General features: G+C 33.6%; 1 protein-coding gene across 5 annotated transcripts in view; it reads left to right on the forward strand.

The window, feature by feature from the left end:
- The window catches only part of LOC115875350 (cytochrome P450 306a1), a 70,192-nt gene that overhangs the window by 31,448 nt on the left and 20,624 nt on the right, over positions 1 to 18,120 (forward strand). For 4 of the 5 annotated variants that reach the window (XM_030890776.1, XM_030890773.1, XM_030890777.1 and 1 more), the window contains exon 2: positions 5,790 to 6,099. In XM_030890776.1, the coding sequence (XP_030746636.1) occupies positions 5,790 to 6,099 (310 nt within the window). Of the gene's footprint in view, positions 1 to 2,082; positions 2,103 to 5,789; positions 6,100 to 18,120 lie in introns of those variants that run through there. The other variant, XM_030890775.1, reaches the window with a different exon arrangement.

The following is an 18,120-nucleotide window of genomic DNA, read 5'->3' on the forward strand; positions in this document are numbered from 1 at the left end:
TATATGTATAGACATACTTTTGAAACATCCTGTATAAATTAATCTTATTTACATTACTTGCTGTACAATTATTGTACAGATATTTTTTCTTTCTCTAAAATCTTATTTGCTTTATTAAAAACTATTTCTTAATTTTTTTTTAAAGATCTTCTAGGCAGACACTGCAATCCAGTAAAAAAACTATCAAAAAATACAAGTCTTGGACTAAGACCAATACGAAGACTCGACCCTGCAAGACCAAGACAAAAATACTTATTAGATTAGATGTTTCCCTAACTAAATTTTAAACTACGACCTTGTATGATTTTTTATTTATTGGAAAAAGCAGGCACAAAGTGCTAAATTGTAAAGTTGTTATTGTGTCTACTAAGAAAACACAAACTCTACTACATTTAAAAAATAAAAATATCATTAAAATGAAATATTTAAGGTTCAGTAGAGAGATATTTTTAGATTTTTTAGTAAGAATAATTTTATTATTTTTTACACTGAATTTTGAGTAGAATAAAATTATTATTTCAAACGTAGTTATTATCGTTGTTTTTGATTTATATTATTTACAAAAAGCGATATGACATTTTAGATACTGGATATCAAAATGTTTTTTGGATATTCAATGACTAAAAATCACAAACACAAATAAGCAAACAAACCTAACAAAGAATCAATTGTTATTATTAATGTTTTGCATAATTTTTGGTATTTTTATCAGGGATGACCATTAGTAATGGATAATTTCCACAAAATATTATCATGAAAATATCAACATTTTCTTTTTGTATTCCCTATGTTTATTGGAGACTTTTAAGACAAATAAAATGTACAATTTAAAAAAAAAGTTGGGGGATTACCTCTTTAAGGAGTCATAAACTTGACCATATCAAAACAAATTTTGTATTTACTTATTGTTTTTTTTATTTAATATTTCTTTTTATTGTTTAATATTACCTTTGGAAAAACAAAATCACAGTTAGATTTTTTTTTCTTTAGGCTTATCATAATCTATAAGTTGTTATTTGTTCTTTTATTTGATCAATATTAAATTAGAAATAACACGGATCTCCTAAATCGACTGAAATTGTTTTGTAAAGTTCAACAATATTTCACGTACATTCTTCTTCTGATAAAGTGTCAGTGGCTCTAAGTGCATTACCACTTATCGCAATTTAATATAAAGTTGTAAATATATTTTTGTCTACTACCAAATTATTTCACCGATTATTTGGACCAGTGTATCGACCTTGGCGACATTTAAATGATAAAAATATGGCTCAGTCCAAAATGAGGCCACCTACATTTTGCAAAATACAATGTCTTTTTATCTGAATGAGATTTAAAAAAGTCAAAGTTGAGATTGAAATGTTCGTTGGAATGATATTATTTAAAACAAAGAAAGATCATTAAATTAGGTGTGAATTTCAATTATTTGCCTACACACGATAGTCTAGTGTTCCTAAAAATATTAAAAAATAAATAGTCAATCAACGGAAATTGAAGATTTTATTCATGGTTCTTTATTAGTAGAGAAAAGATTTGAACTAATGCAGTTTTTTTCATTATAACTCGTGATTAAAACGTCTATAAAGTTCTGATATATTTATCCTGATATATTTATTATTGCTTCTAAATAGGGTTTCCAATTTTCAGGATCGGGATCCCGTTTTGAAATCCCGGGATTAGAATCTGTAATCACGGGTATGGGATCCCGAGATTGACTATCAGAATGAGAAATTTAATCTAAAGAAATACTTAATAAAAATGCAGCTATATATATCAAAATAAAAAGGAGAATAGAGGTTTATTAAAAGAGAAAAAACAAAATAAACATTCATATTTAGTAAGTAAAAAAAAATCAACTCTTATTCCAAAAAAAAATTAAATATAGTAAACACGGAAATATAAATGTTAAATATTGAGGTTCTACTTAGTATAAATAAAATATGATCTTTGAAAGACTAAAGTGTATAAAGTTGAATCATTTTAGATTCGGCATATAAATTTTTCGAGATTTTCGGGATGCCGGGATTTAATACAGATATTTCGGAGATAAAAATACACCGGGATCCCGGTTTAGAATCCCTACTTCTAAATAATCTCTTTAGGTAAGGTGACATGGACTGTCCCTTCTTTTGTTCTACTGTCCTGTATTGTTATTGTTGGTGTCCTGTATTACGGTGGTAATAAATTATTGATGTTATTTTTTCTATTTACTAGACATAAGATTTTGGAAAATGAAAAAATTAGTAATTTTGCATGGCTCGTATTTTTTTGCCTGTGGATCTATTTTTTTCTTCAGCACCGAAGGTCACGATTTGACCAGCCTGATGCATAATAAACACTTGCTCATTTTATACCTTGTAACTGTAATGTCTATGTAAGAAATCACGTACATTATTGACTTTAGAATATATATTAAATTAATGAAGAGATATTAAATAGACACTGAGAGATGGTGTAGGACTGTCGGGCTGAGTATCAACTCAGACAAAACCGCGATAGTGCCATTCACCAGAAAGCGAAGTCTGAAAAACTTGAAAAGAATCCAACTAGATGGAAAGGAAATACTGCCAACACAGGAAGTTAAATATCTGGGAATAACCCTGGACAGTAAACTCCTGTGGAACAGGCATATTAAGAACACTACCAGCAAAGCCACAAAGGCTCTCATGATATGCAGAAGACTGGCCGGAAATAGATGGGGCTGCTCCCCTAACATTTTGCGCTGGATGTATACCATGATAGTAAGACCCATGATTACTTATGGAGCAGTTGCCTGGTACACAAAACTAGAGCAACGGACGGCAAGGCTAAACCTGTGCAAAGTCCAGAGACTAGCATGCGTTTGCATCACAGGAGCCATGAGAACCTGTCCAACAGCAGCAATGGAGGTCATTCTAGATCTAACACCACTGCACATTGTCATTGGTAGATATGCCAATACGACAATGATTAGAATGGTTACTAACGGAATTAGTACTGGGAGAATTGTCAGATCAGGGGCTTGGAACACTCTCAAAAAGGAAATACCACTGCTGCAACTCCCAGTGGACGATATGCCAAGAACGTTTGTTATGCGAACACATTTGAGAAACATCTCAATGTAGTTTTGAGCAATAAAAAGGATTGGAAGAGCGAAACGCTTGCCAAGCAGTTAAAAGACCATACCATAACTTGGTATACTGATGCTTCCAAAACCAATACGGGAACAGGGATCGGAGTATTTGGGTCGAGAGTTAAATACTCCGAACCAATGGGCACTTACCCTAGTATCCTACAGGCAGAAATCTACGCTATCGAAAGATGCGTACAACTTATCTTAGATAGGAACTATCGGAAACAAGAAATAGCCATCTTGTCTGGTAGTCAAGCAGCGTTAAAAGCGATCAACTCAGTATCAATCAATTCGAAATTGGTCAAAGAATGCATAGAGAAGCTGAATAAATTAGGCAAAGAAAACAAAATCCTCCTACTCTAGGTGCCTGCACACCAAGGGATAGAAGGCAATGAAAAAGCAAATAATCTAGCTAGAAAAGGAGCGAACACTCCACTAACTGGACCAGAACCGTTCTGCTTTCCTAGTGGTGACCAACTCAAGGCGGAACTCAAGAACTTGGAAGATTCCATCCGCAACCTGGAATGGAAATCTTGCAACGGTCTAAGACATTCGAAGAAGTTTCTGAGGGCTTATGATTAAGAAAAATCACAGATCTTCCTGGGTTTAAGTAAGAACAATCTTCGGATTGTCACGGGGTTTTTAACAGGACACTGTCTCCTCAATGAACACCTCAGTAGATTGAAACTAAGAAGAAACGGCGAATGCAGATTCTGTGGGGAGGATGGGGAAACACCAGTACACCTCATCACTGAGTGCGCCGAGACGACAACCATTCGTGCCATGAATTTTGGTACGACTGATATTGGAGATGGGGAACTACCCTCTATAAAACCGTCTCAGATACTGGCTTTTGTCAAAGCCCTGGGACTGTATGATGAGTTATAACTCTAGAAAGGGGGACACAATAGATCTGTAAGGTCGCAGTGATTAACCCCCCTCCCACTCATTCTAAATTCTAAATTCTATTAAATAGACGTCATAATTTTTTCTGTCCTTATTTGAAAAGATATAATGATCCAAAGTTAACATAGCCATCGCTACTTTATCTGTTTTACAAGTTGATGTTATTACATTTTATTTTATTACTCATGCGGGGAAAGTAGTACCCTTTCGCATTCTTTTGGAGTCGAAAAGACGCTAATTGCCCACTTCACAATTACCACACTAGTTTTGAGCAAATTTAATGTCGATTTGAGTGCGACAAGTAAACTTCTCGCACCCAAATTTTCATTGGCACACGTAAATTGACAAGCAAAAAAGACAGTCTCGAAGTGTCAATATTAAAGAAGTGAGGTTGACATTTAAATATTTTTTTATTTTTTGTTTATTTTATTACGTTGCTTTTTAATATGTTTCTTTTATTATATTTCATCATGTAAACAAATTATTAAACACCATTATGAAGAAGCAACGTTAAAATTCCTTCATTTTCTACTCTAAAATTCGATTTAAAATTTGAAATTTTGAATGTCATCTTTTGCATTTATCTATGGGGTGTTCCAATAGTTGTTTTTCTTGTCACGAGATTTTTAAAGTATTTTTTGCTTTTTAATAAGTCTCTTTTGTTTACATGATGAAATGTAACAAAAGACACATGCTAAAAAGCAACGTAATAAAAAATAGTATGTGCAACTCGTGCGAAGTTGTCGATTATTGATATATTACATATATCACTTGCCCTTTTAAGTAATCAACCAGAGAATATAAAATATTTACAGCCAAATTTTCATACAGTTATTTAAGTAAACTAGTAAGCTGTTGGCGAATAGTTGTTTAGAGCTTTTTATTGTTCAGACTAGTTACTAATAGGGAAGGTACTAATAATATTACTAATAATGAGGTACTAACACTATACAAATTTAATTACAAGTATCAGTACAGATGCTCACGAATATAAAAATGTTAACCAATAAATTAAATAGATTCATTATTCTTGCAGCACAAAAACGATAAATAAACGGAACATTAGAACGATATAATACTGTTAGTAGTTAGTAGACCGTATGATCGAAAAAAACGGCGTCAAAGACGGCTGGGAATGACACCTGATGATAATTTTAGCTAGGTCATTCCCTATACGTCATTTACTAAAAATTGACATAGAACTTGTTAGAACTTAACACTAACTATAGAAAAAGAAGTACGTTATCAGACACACAAATGTATTTCTAAAAAAATATTTTTTCTCGAATTTTAAACTACACCATTTAAATATCATTTTTACTCAAATAAAAACAAATTACAACCTTCTTAAGGCCAACTGACAGTAAGCGCCATTAAGAAATAAAGAAGCGTACAAGCCAAATAAATGACGTCTAGGGCCGAGTATAAGGCTTAACCTCGCCAAAATTATTATCGATTTTCATTCCCCAGCTCCCTTTGGCGCTATTTTTTTTCATTGTATGGTATATTTTTGCTGATTTTATATTACATCTATATTTTTGTGTGTGTTTTTCATCATCAATTAATAAATTTACGGAATATTTACGTTTACTAGCAATAAAATTTATAGATTTAGTAAAAAGCTCCCCATTTTCATCATTGATATCGTTATTTTTGAGTTCAAAATTTATGAATGTTAAATAATAAAAATTTTTCCTTAAATTTTTGATTAACTTTTGTGTATTTTGCATTTTGCACTAATATTAAGTGTAATTTTTCTTTTTTTTTTCAGATGTGCTTATACATCTTCCTAACAATATTTTTATTGATCATTACACACATTATATGGAAAGTGAGAAATCTACCTCCAGGTCCATGGGGTTTACCCATAGTCGGATATCTCCCATGGTTAAATCCCAAAGCACCACATTTAACTTTAACGGATTTAAGCAAGAAATATGGCTCCATTTACAGTTTATCTCTGGGCAACGTTACAACAGTTGTACTAACTGATCCTAAACAGATCAAAACGCTATTCACGAAAGACGCCACCATTGGGAGAGCCCCCCTTTACGTCACTCATGGTATTATGCACGGATATGGTAAGTTTAATTCAATTAATGGTATATATTCAATTAATGGTATATATATATAATGGATCTTTTTATAGCAATAGAATGATAGAGTCTCACTTTATATAAAGATAGAAAACAAATTTCTTGCAGTATAGGTATATAATAAAATTATATAAGGATTCTTGCCACTTAAGTGCTGATATAGAAATTTAATTATATGCTGTGTTTGTCATAATGTGGATCAACCTGCTCTCACTAGATATTAAGTCCGGAATAATATCTAACCGATACTTTCTGACAAGTCGGAATTAACTATCACTGCTCTGTGGTTGTCATTTTGTGGATCTGCCCAGGCTCACCTGATGATGGAGTAGGGCTCCGAAACCGGTAGTGAGAGCAGGTTGATCCACATTATAACAAACACAGCATATAATTAAATTTCTATATCAGCAGTTAAGTGGCAAGAATCCTTATATAATTTTTATATAAAGTTTATAAACATTAAGATAAGCCGAATATTGACATGTAAGTAATAGGGAATATTCACCAAAGCAGTCAATTCAAATTTCTCTTAAACATATTTCACTTAAATCTCCTGCTGTATCTGGCGCGTCAAGATAGTCTGATGGCAGATATCACGAGCGCTATTAATCTAAGTATACGAGAGAGAATGTAAGCACCTAGTTTATTGATTTGATTTAGATGCTTTGATATGAAAACGACAGGATTGTATTTAAATGAAACTTTAAATTAAACGTTTATTTATCTAATACGTATGTTAATAAGGAAGGCTTGCGGGAACAGTTTTGTATCAGATAAGACTGCACGAGGAAACCTATAGAATTCAGTTTTTTCGGAATAATTAAATCATTGGCAGCTCTGTTGGGTTAGAGGTAAAGCACCCGAGTGCAGGGTAGAATGTAGAATGTTTAGGAGGGTGTTTAATCACTGCAAGCTTACAGATCTATTGTGTGTTTCCCTTTCTTGAGTTATAGAGGGTTATAACTCATCATAAAATCTCAGGGCTTTGACAAAAGCCAGCATCTGAGACGGCTCCACAGAGGCCAACTCTCCATCTTCGACATCAGCCGTACCACAGTTTATGGCACGAACGGTTGTCGTTTCGGCGCATTCACTGATAATGTGTTCTGGTGTTTCCCCATTTTCTCCACAGAATCTGAATTCGCCGTTGTTTCTCAGCTTCATTCTACTGAGGTGTTCGTTGAGGAGACAGTGTTCTGTTAGAAACCCCGTGACAGTCCGAAGATTGTTCTTACTCAAATCAAGGAAAATCTTTGATTTTTCTCGGTCGTAAGTTCTAAGGAGCCTGAGTGTCTTAGACCGTTGGAGGATTCCCATTTCAGGTTACGGATGGAGTCCTTCAGGTTCTCCAGTTCTGCTTTAAGCTGGTTTCCGCTTGGAAAGCAGAACGGTTATAGTCCAATTAGTGGAGTTAGTTAGTCCATTTGCTCCTTTTCTAGCTAGATTGATTGCTTTTTCATTGATTTCTATCCTTTGGTGAGCGGGCACCCAGAGTAGGAGGACTTTATTTTCTTTGCCTAATTTGTTTAGCTTCTCTAGGCAATCTTTGGAAGGATGCTGGGGTAGGTACCCATTTTTGTTGGTTTGGTTTGGTTGGGTTTGTACAAATACTCCTATCGCTGTTCCTGCTTTGGTTTTCGAAGCATCAGTATATCACGTTTATGGCATGGTCTTTCACCTGCTGAGCAAACATTTCCTTTTTCAAATCTTTTTTATTGCTGAATACTACAGTGAGGTGTTTCTCAAAGTTGTAAATTCTTGGTATGACATCTACTGGGAGTTGGAGAAGTTACATTTTCCTTTCTGGATGTTGCTTTAATGACTGTATGCACACCATTATAAACATAGGTTCTGGAGTTTTAGACGGGTATTAGTTAACAGAAGTGATAAGCGTAGTTATCTCAATCCAGTCTACATTCAAGTTTAAATTTAGCGCCCTTGAAATGTGCAGATTCGCTACATATCTGCTAATGTGCGATCTCCTTTATAAATTGTATCGATTTAATTGGTTATTATTAATACTATAAAGGTGACCTATAAGGTACTACCCGGTGGTGTAGAGGTACAGGCTCTCGTCTACCAATCTCAAGGTGTGGGTTCGATTCCCACACCCGGCATTTCATCAGCCGTCTATTTTTATTAAAATAAAAATAATCTGGGTACCTAGATCGACTCAGCCTTAAATGAGTTTCTTGGGATTCACAATAATCCTGAGGTAATAATAGGCGGTTGAAGCGTAGTGCTAGCCACATTACCTTCCTTGTATACCGAACGGCTCTGGTATAGCAAGCTGTACCTTGCTACTCCCAAGGCGTTAAACGCTATATACGGGAGCTAGTATTATTATTATTATTATTAATACTGAAATATTTAATTTTATTAATAATTAATAACTCGTATGTCGTCTCGTGTTTTAAACTCAATACAAACATCCAATACTTTTCATTTGGTATTTTTTTCATATAATATTTTCTTAATTAAAAAAAATAAAAAATTAATAAAAAATAAATTTAATATTTTCTTCTCGTCTGGTCTCGTCTTTATTATTCCTAGATTTACAATTCCCTGCACTGAATAGAGCCTTAAATGAACGAGAGATTCTCGGATATGCAGAATACTGATAGTTCCTTCAATTCGCTATAATTATAATAATACATTTACTGCAAGCCATGAAGAAGACATCGGTAGGATATATCAAGATTAATTACTACCTAAAAATTACCCCGAACTTATAAAACTTAAATAATCTTTTAATGAACTTTCCAGACAGATTTGATGAAAATTATTTTTTGATTTCATAATGTTATAATAACATATTAATTAAAAATATTTTTAACGATTTTAATTTGGAAATTTAAACAGTGAAGTCCGGTGAACAGTTAGAATGGAAAGTTATTACAGTAGCAGTTCGTCAGGTCCAAGTTGAATATCTGATCTGACCCGGCCCTGTACAGGAACCAAGGAATCAAAGAACCACGGCTCGCACGCGAGGTACGTACGCAAAAAAGCGTGGCACTAGTGACCGATATAAGCTCTCCTCTTGAATGTGTGTCTCGTATTTCGCGGCGTGCGTACAGTTCGGGTCACCACAGATAAAGAGAAGTCCTAGTAGAAATTTGCCCATTAGCATATCGGCTATGGGTTTTTCGACCTTTCACCCCTTCTTTTTTTTTGGCTTTGTTGGTGACGGTGACACCGACAGGGCGACAGAGGTGGGCATTGACCTTTGCGTACGAATTTCGACATTGTTTCGGTGAAACTTCCGAATTCGTTTGGAACCACCAAAATGAACGTTAAACTACATTTCTTTCTCTTGTATTTTCTGTTACGTATAAGAAGCTATATTTTTTAGTGGCTGGAAAAATTAATAGAAAAAATGTAATATTTGTAATATAATTAGTCATTCACAACTTGACATTAATGGTTTGTTTCTCTAATTTCAATGAAAGGCATTCAGAATGATAAAATTAGTGGTAGTTATTTTAAAGCTTCGTTCAAAACCTCGCAATTAGTGAAATAAATTAGTAGTTTCAATTACACTTATAATTATACTTTTTAGTTTACGATCATTCACAATGTTTAAAAAACACAATTAAAATTAATAGAATATCGTAGGAACAGTTTGTGTTAGTTATTTGTATCCATAGAGAAAGCTTAATATTTAGCTTATAAAATAACCAACTTTTGATTTCTAACCACAATTTCTCTTGATGGAAGATAATCAAAGGCAAAAATGACATTTCTCGCAAATTTTTAAATATAATTAGTGGAACAGTTAAAATTTTGATAACTTGTTCTACTAACTGAAAATGTCTACCACTAATTTGGCCGTTCTGAATGCCTTACATTGAAATTAAAGGAACAAACTTCTACGCTAATTGAAACCACTAATTTGTTCCAGTAATTGCGAGGTTCTGAATTAAGCTTTAATTAGTAGAAAAAGTTAACAAACTTCTAACTTTTGCCACTAATTATATCTCAAAATTTGCGAGTAATGTCATTTTGGCCTGAAATGAAACGTTTATTGTTTTATAAGCTAATTATTAGGCTTTTTCTATGGATAAAACTGCCTACCGCAAGCTGTTGCTAGGATAATCTATTAATTTTGAATGAAGTTTAAGCTAAAATATTGCAGTGGTATAAACTGTTTTCTATTTATCAATATGTATTACGATGGATTAAGAGTAATAGAATAACTGCAAATCGATAAATAATTAATGACACATTAAATTAATTACATAAAGCTTGTTAACATATTATAAATTGTTATAAATTGATTTTTAACTCACAAAAATTATCATTAATTAATACACTGCACCTCAGTCCATCACGGATGAATGATTTGCTCTAGTATATTAACTCACTCGTTTTGCAATTTATATTAGACATTTGCTTTGTTGAAACTATACATTTTGATGAATGGTTTGCAGACAATATGAAGCTGTTGCTTGAATGAACAGACAAAAAAACCTTGAAGGAACAACTTTATACCTTCAAGCAAGGATGAAACAGAAAAAATACACTTTCCCGACTTACAGTTTATACATATTCTGTCAGGTAGCGCCACTGGAATGTTCCGAGACTTCTTAATACATTCTGTGGTACGGATGACAGAATGACTGAATGTTCTGGAATGATAGAGAACAATGGTTTTGACAGTTGTCCTCATTTATGATCTCCATTTTTGTGTACAGGGTGGGTTAAATTCGACGCTTTTAAATGAAAACACCCTTTTCTATAGGAGATAGACAAAACTAATATCGGTGTCTGGAGCTCAATTTGCGTCAAAAACAGGACGGTGAAAACCTCATATCGATATCTGTTACCGTTTCGGAGTTACGGTTTTTTTTTAAAATATGCATTTTTACCAAATAGCTGTAACTTTTTTGCTATGGAAAATTTTGTATTTTTATGAAAACATTTCCAAAGCATCTTTTTACGTAGAATTTAATGGTTTAAGTATATTTTTTTTAAATTAATAATTTAAGAATTATCAACAGAAAATTTAATTTTTTATATGGGACACCCTGTATATTTTTAATTTATTGAAAAGAATTTAAAATTGCCTTTCCAAAAATATAAAATACTTGATATTGCTCTTCGAGATATAGAGTATATAAAAATTCGCACCGGCTGTAATGCAAAAAAATTCTATCTGTGAGCATCAATTAAACCGAAAATGATATTTGCTATGAGATATGCAGAATTTTATAACAATTAAAAATATATTTAACCAACATCAACACATTTAAACTATATCTAATAACAATAAAAATAAACAGCAAACCAAGACATGAGATTTTGCTACAGGTTTTCGACATATTGACCGTCTTCTGTTATGGACAGACGAGGTAGTTCTTGTCTAGATTATACGGAAGAATAAGGAACCTTTATTCTTCCGCAAATATATCACGTATGGGCACTAAGTCAGGTGGCCTCGACGGCCATCGGCTGGGATCTTGGTTAGCTATTCAATTATTCTTGAAATTGGCTGCAAAAATTTGCTGATAACTTCAGCGTTCAAGAGCGTCGTCTTGCTGGAAAAATATGTTTTCCAGTTCTATTAAGGGTATATCATCAATAAGGGGTCCAAAGCCTACTTTAAAAGTGGCGAACTTTTAAAAATTCTGTATTTCGAAGGGGATTATAAGAAAATATCAAGTGTGCTATGTTTTTGGAAAAGTTTGGTTGGAAATTCTTTTCTGTTAATTAAAAATATAGAGGGTGTCCCAAATAAAAAATCAATTTTTCTGTTGATAACTCTTAAATTATTAATTTTAAGAAAATTATCCTTAAACCATTAAATTCTATGTAAAAAGGTGCTTTGAAGATGTTTTCATAGAAATACAAAATGTTCAATAGCAAAAAAGTTACGGGGATTTATTAAAAATGCACATTTTTGAAAAACACCCCGTAACTCCGAAACGGTAACAGATATTGATGTGCGGTTTTCACCATCATGTTTTTGATGAAAATTGAGCTCCAGACACTGATATTAGTTTTCGTCTATTTCCTATAGAAAAGGCTGTTTCCATTTAAAAGCGTCGAATTTGACCCACTCTGTACATATCGATTCAAGCAAATTTTCTATATATTTTAGTATTTTTAGATTTAGTTTTGATATTTATTTTATTTGATAGACTTGATTTGAATATGCCTATTTTTCCTTGAATTATATTTTTTTATAACATCTAGTATGTCACTGATTTGTAGTGGACATAAATTATTATTACAAATAAGCTATTGTAGATGTAGATTGTATGAGAGGGGGAAGTTAAATAGTATAACCGCGACATTATAGTTCTATTATGTATTAGTTATAACTTACCACGCCTTGGCAGGCCGTAGCTCCAGCGTTAGTGTGTCGATCTGCGGAGCAGAAGGTACTGGGTTCGATCCCCAGCCAGTACGGTCGCTTTATTTATTTAAATAAAAATATTTATTTATCTAAATAGAGCGACCAACAAGCCGCCACCTCAAAGAAGGCAATAGCAAACCACCTTGAGTATATTTGCCTTGTACAGCCTCTCAAATAGTGCCGTTCGGATTCGGCGATAAACTGTAGGTCCCATAGACTTAAAATAAAATATAGACTACACTATTTACATCTCAACGCGGACAAACAACCTTTTTTGTACACATGTTTACTTCTGGGTACAGTCGACCGAGCCTTCCTCATCCAGCCTATGTTGTCACGTCTTTAATATTATCAATATTTTTTTTCTTGTTATACACATATATTGAGATATTAATACTACAGTTTAATAAAGTAGGTTTTAATATTCCATAGATGTATTAAATAGTCCTTATACTACTAAATTATAAGTCGGATACTGTTTAATAAGGATAAGTTCTTTACAATATGACAACACCGATTAGAGGCGAGGGAGCCTATTCATTCATTTATTACCTTGTAGTACGCGTCGCACGTGTGCGGTAAAGCTTTGTTGCCGCTATCTCCCCGGCTGTATTAACGCATTTTCTTAGCTTGTAGTCCTTAAGTGTTTATTTTATTGACTTTTTCTGTTCAAAAACTATAAAATATGGTTCGCCAGTGCCAAATTTGCAAGAAATTTGACTTAAATAATCCATTTAAGTCTTGAAACGACTTTTGACCGGTAGGCAACTCTCAATTTACCCATTGGGAGTCAGTGGCGTTGTTGTAGAAAGGCGCTTATTTAGATAATATTTTAGTAAAATGTAAAATCTGATTTTTTCTTTTTACATTACATTATTTACTTACTTACATTGTAACAAAATCATAATTATAACCCTGTTAATAATTAATAATGTTTTTATTAAAAATATATTCCGGTTTATTCTAAAATTATCTTCAGAATCTAAAATAACATACAAGAATTTTAAAATGATATTACATTATGAAACAATATTTTTTAATATACCGGGTCGTCTCAAAAGTGGCTCACCCCTATAACTTTTTTTATTTTTTCAGATAAAAAAACAGATTTGTATATTAGTAGGTATAAGATATAAATTAGGATTTATTGACGTATTCAATTGTTTTTGGTCTCTTCCTGTTTCACCGAAATGATTACATCTGTTGATTTTTAAAGGCACCCTCGGTATATTGCTACTTTATTCGATAAAAAATGACACTCTGAATAGAATGACATATCATATGTCAACTTTTGACATTGTCGCTTAAAAACATATCCTATTTTAAATTTCAATCCAGTTTTTTTTTTCAATCCACTAAGTTTTAATCAAGGAGCCTTGGAAAAATAGTTTTGATCGTCTAATAGGTTTCGTGTCTTGTCTAGGCCGGTTAAAAGATGTACAAATCGTATTTTTAATCATACATATGTCAATTTTTCAAATGGAACAAGGGTGACTCATTAGCATATTTGGAAAAAGCATTTTTTTATGAATATATTGATACCACACACTTGGTATTTCGAGTCAAATTGTCGTTATGAACCGCGTGTTACAATTACAATTAAACCATATGCGAAAATGTCAAAAGTTGACATATGATATTTCATTCTATTCAGAGTGTCATTTTCTATCGAATAAAGTAGAAATATACCGAGGGTGCCGTTTAAAAATTAAAAGTTATAGTCATTTCCGGTGACACAGGAAGTGACCAAAAACAATTGAATGCGTCAATCAATCCTAATTTATTTCATATACTAACATACTAAATCTTGTTTTTTTATTTGAAAATATAAAAAAATTATGGGGATGAGCCACTTTTGAGCCGCACCCGGTATAATAAAGACAGTACCGAGTTAAATAAATGTAGTTTTTATTTTATCCACTTCCTATCACCTTCCTTGCTTTAATGGAACAGATTTATGTTTTCTCTAATTTACATAATAAGACATCACTTAACTAGAAAAAAAATTACAACAATCATTTTTTTTTCTCTCCCTGTCGCCGATTCTATTATATCTGTGGAATAGATCCGGTTTTGATTAATATTAGGGGTTGTAAATGTTTGACTAAAATTAATAATTTATTATTAATTTCAAAAATTACGTAATTTCGATTATAAAATTTCTTCTATAACGTGTATTTTATTATGTTTATCCTTTTCGGACTCTAAGACGTTTTTTCTAAACTTTTATGTAAAAAACCTGTCCTAAATCTTAATAAAATATAAAAACGTTTAAATACGATATATTTTTAATTTACTTATAGCTTCATTAAAATAAAAAAATTACCCGGCTATGATACGGAGAGTTCAGGTGTACTTGAGAAACGAAAGACAGTGTTGTGTTTCTCGGCAGAGTCGTCAGGGAACGACCGTTACGACAGAGACAACCTATCTATCGCTCGTGTCGCACTCGTTATAACCTAAAACAATAACACAACAATAACAAGACAGTGTCTGACCGCATGTTCCAGCTATTTATGAATGAGATGCTCAGTCTATATTTTATTTTAAGTCTATGGTAGGTCCCGTGTGCTTGTGAAACACTGATGATACACATCACAAGTACATGCGAGAAGTAGCCGACGCCTATATAGAGTATGGCACTGTAAGAAGAAGAAGAAGACCATGCTGTCCAAGACAAAGTATCTGCAAAGGCCAGTATCTGAGAGGGATTTGCAAAGGTTAGTTCTCCATCTCCGATATCAGTCGTATCCAATGTTTATAACATGAATGGTTGTCGTCTCGGTGCACTCAATGATGAGATGTTCTGGTGTTTCCTCATTTTCTCCACAGAATCTCTATTTGCTGTTGCTTCTTAGCGTCAATACTTGCTACAGTGGTTTTCATTGAGGAGACAGTGTCTCGTTAAAAACCGTGTAACAATTTCGAATATTTTTCTTACTTAAATCAAGGAAGATCCTTGATTTTTCTCGGTCGTACGTTCTGCCAAATTTCTTCGAGTGTCTTAGATCGTTAGATGATTCCGGATATACGGATGGCATCTTCCACGTTTTCGAGTCTTGCTGTAAGTTGGTTTCCGCTTGGGAAGCAGAAAGGTAGCGTGCATGACGTGAGCTTTCTTTATTGAAAAATGATAAAAGTAGGGAAAAAATGAAAGAAAATAAAATTGTTAGTTGTGCTTAATATGTATTTTTGTTAATTGCATGTATTATGTCTGTAGTTAGTGTTTTCAATATCGCTAAATAAAAAAGTATAATATAATTATTCTGGTTGTAGTTATTATATTGTAATATAATTATTCTGTTTGAATATTTTGATGTCATATAGAGCATCAATAGACCTTAATAATGCAATAAAAAAATGTAACAAAAAAATATTATTTAAATTATTATTTACATTAGCTTATTATAAGTAATAATAAAACGTAAGGATTTCTTCTGTGGTCTGGCAACTGTGTATTTTGCCGTCGCTGAAGATTGGCATACTAACCTACTGCGCGTTGAGGAGACGATGCTGCCGACGTCCGGCGTCACTCATGGGTGCCCAAAACAGTCTCTTACCAAAACCTCTTCTCCCCCGCCATCAATGCCGTGACTGCGGTTACACGAGCTTCTTCGTGGTTTTTTGAGAGAGCTTTTATCCAATTTTAGTAATTTAATATTTGTTTCTGCTCACCGGAACGACACTTTGCAGTACAGTAGAACTTCGATAAACAGCTAACCTAACCGTATTAATGATGTATCCGGATTGCTGAAGTTATATTTTATAATGTTATCGTTTCATTCTTTTATTGTTTCTAACCCAAACTCAAAATTTAAACACATTTTTATTTAAACCAAAATGCCAAATACTTAAAACTTTATTGTACTTCTTCTACCTACATATATCTATATGCACACATAAAAACTCACTACTTTCTTCTTCTTCTTAGATCGCCGTCCCCCTTCCGAGGTTGGCGATCCATCTGGCTATAATGGTGCGTCAAACTGCACCTCTGAAAGTTTCAGTAGATGTTCTTCCGAACCAACGACGCAGATCCTTAAGCCGGGAATTTTGCCTTCTTCCCACTGATCTCCTGCCGTCAACTTTACCTTCAATGACCAGTCTGAATACTTCGTATTCAGACTTCCCTTATGTTGTGGCCGACATACTGTAGCTTCCTTAACTTGAAAAAGGAAAGATGTAGCAACGCAGCATACGTATGCGCAGTTCGTGACTTAGATTACGGCTGGAGAAGAGGGTTTTCATGGAAGCAAAAGCACGTCTGCCCTGTCCGATCTTCGCCAAAATTTCTTTTGGTGTCGCAAGCGTCGTTAACGAGAGCTCCTAGATATTTTATGGACGATACTTGTTCTACCACCTTGTTGTTAATTTTGAAAACTGCCTTTTCCGGTGTTTTGAAAAATATAACAAATTTATTCTGTTGAGATTGATGTACAATCCCCACTTCATGCTATGCTCACGATGTAATCCATCATGTTCTGAAAGTGTCGAATGTTTCTAGCTAGCATGACCGTATCATCCTCCAAAACGGATATTGTTAATTAAGATACCATTGATTTTAATGCCATCCTCAACGCTCTCTAATTCTCTAGTGCCTCACGGTCACTAGTGTCTTACCGCTTCGCAGTAGATGTCGACAAGGAGTGCGGTAATACATACCCCTGCCTGACGCCCTTCCGAATCTCAACTTCATCAGATGTTTCGCCATCCCCCCAGTTCTTTGCAGTCTGGCCCCAATATAATTGGGCGGTAATGCGAAGGTCCCTCTCATCTACACCGGTGGCTCTAAATCTCGGCAAGATTTTGGTGCGACACATAGTCAAAAGCCGTTTTATAATCAATAAAGCAGTCAGTAATGTCCTGCATCGCTATGTAATAACTTTCAGTGTAAAAAGAGCCTCGCGCGTGCTAATTCCATTCCTAAATCCAAACTGTATATCGCCAACCTGTCCCTCGCATCTGTTAAATATACGGATATGAATTATGCGGAGGGATACTTTGAGGACGTGCGACATCAGGCTAATTATTTATCCTGTGGTCATCATATTGCGTTTGGTTTTTTAGGTAATGGGATAAATGCATCGCTTTTCAATGCCACATTATCATTTACAGCCTTAAGTTCAGCAATTAGAAGTTTGAAATTAAAATAAAAAAATCTACGTAAATATAATCAAGTGGGTAACATAATTCTATTTCTACAATCTAAATTAATCTAAATTATCAGTCTCATACGTAAAATTCTCTATTTTTGATTTTTGTAATTCATAGCTAGATTGAGATTCGAGAATCATATATTTCCGCAGTCTCCAGATAGACGTTCGTGAGTAGACAGTTTTTAATAAAAATAATGATATGTCCGAATTACTTTATTATAATATTTTAGAGCCTCTTTGGTTATAAGTTTATTTACATAAAATTTAATTATATTATGTAATATCTAAGCCGTTAATAACTATGAGCCCGTTATATATATATATACACATATTTCTTTTGACTGATTTCTATAAAATACTCTATTAGTCTGCAGCCAAGACAAGTTCAACGCGCTCTAAATGAAGAAGAGCAACGCTACTGTTCAATGACCGCCCTTGTTCTCATAGTAAAAGGGCAAATACCCAGCGAGGCTTTGGCTGGCTGGTCGACAA

Source organism: Sitophilus oryzae, unplaced genomic scaffold (assembly GCF_002938485.1).
Source record: "Sitophilus oryzae breed Bouriz unplaced genomic scaffold, Soryzae_2.0 scaffold_1375_pilon_pilon, whole genome shotgun sequence".
Taxonomy (NCBI): domain Eukaryota; kingdom Metazoa; phylum Arthropoda; class Insecta; order Coleoptera; family Curculionidae; genus Sitophilus; species Sitophilus oryzae.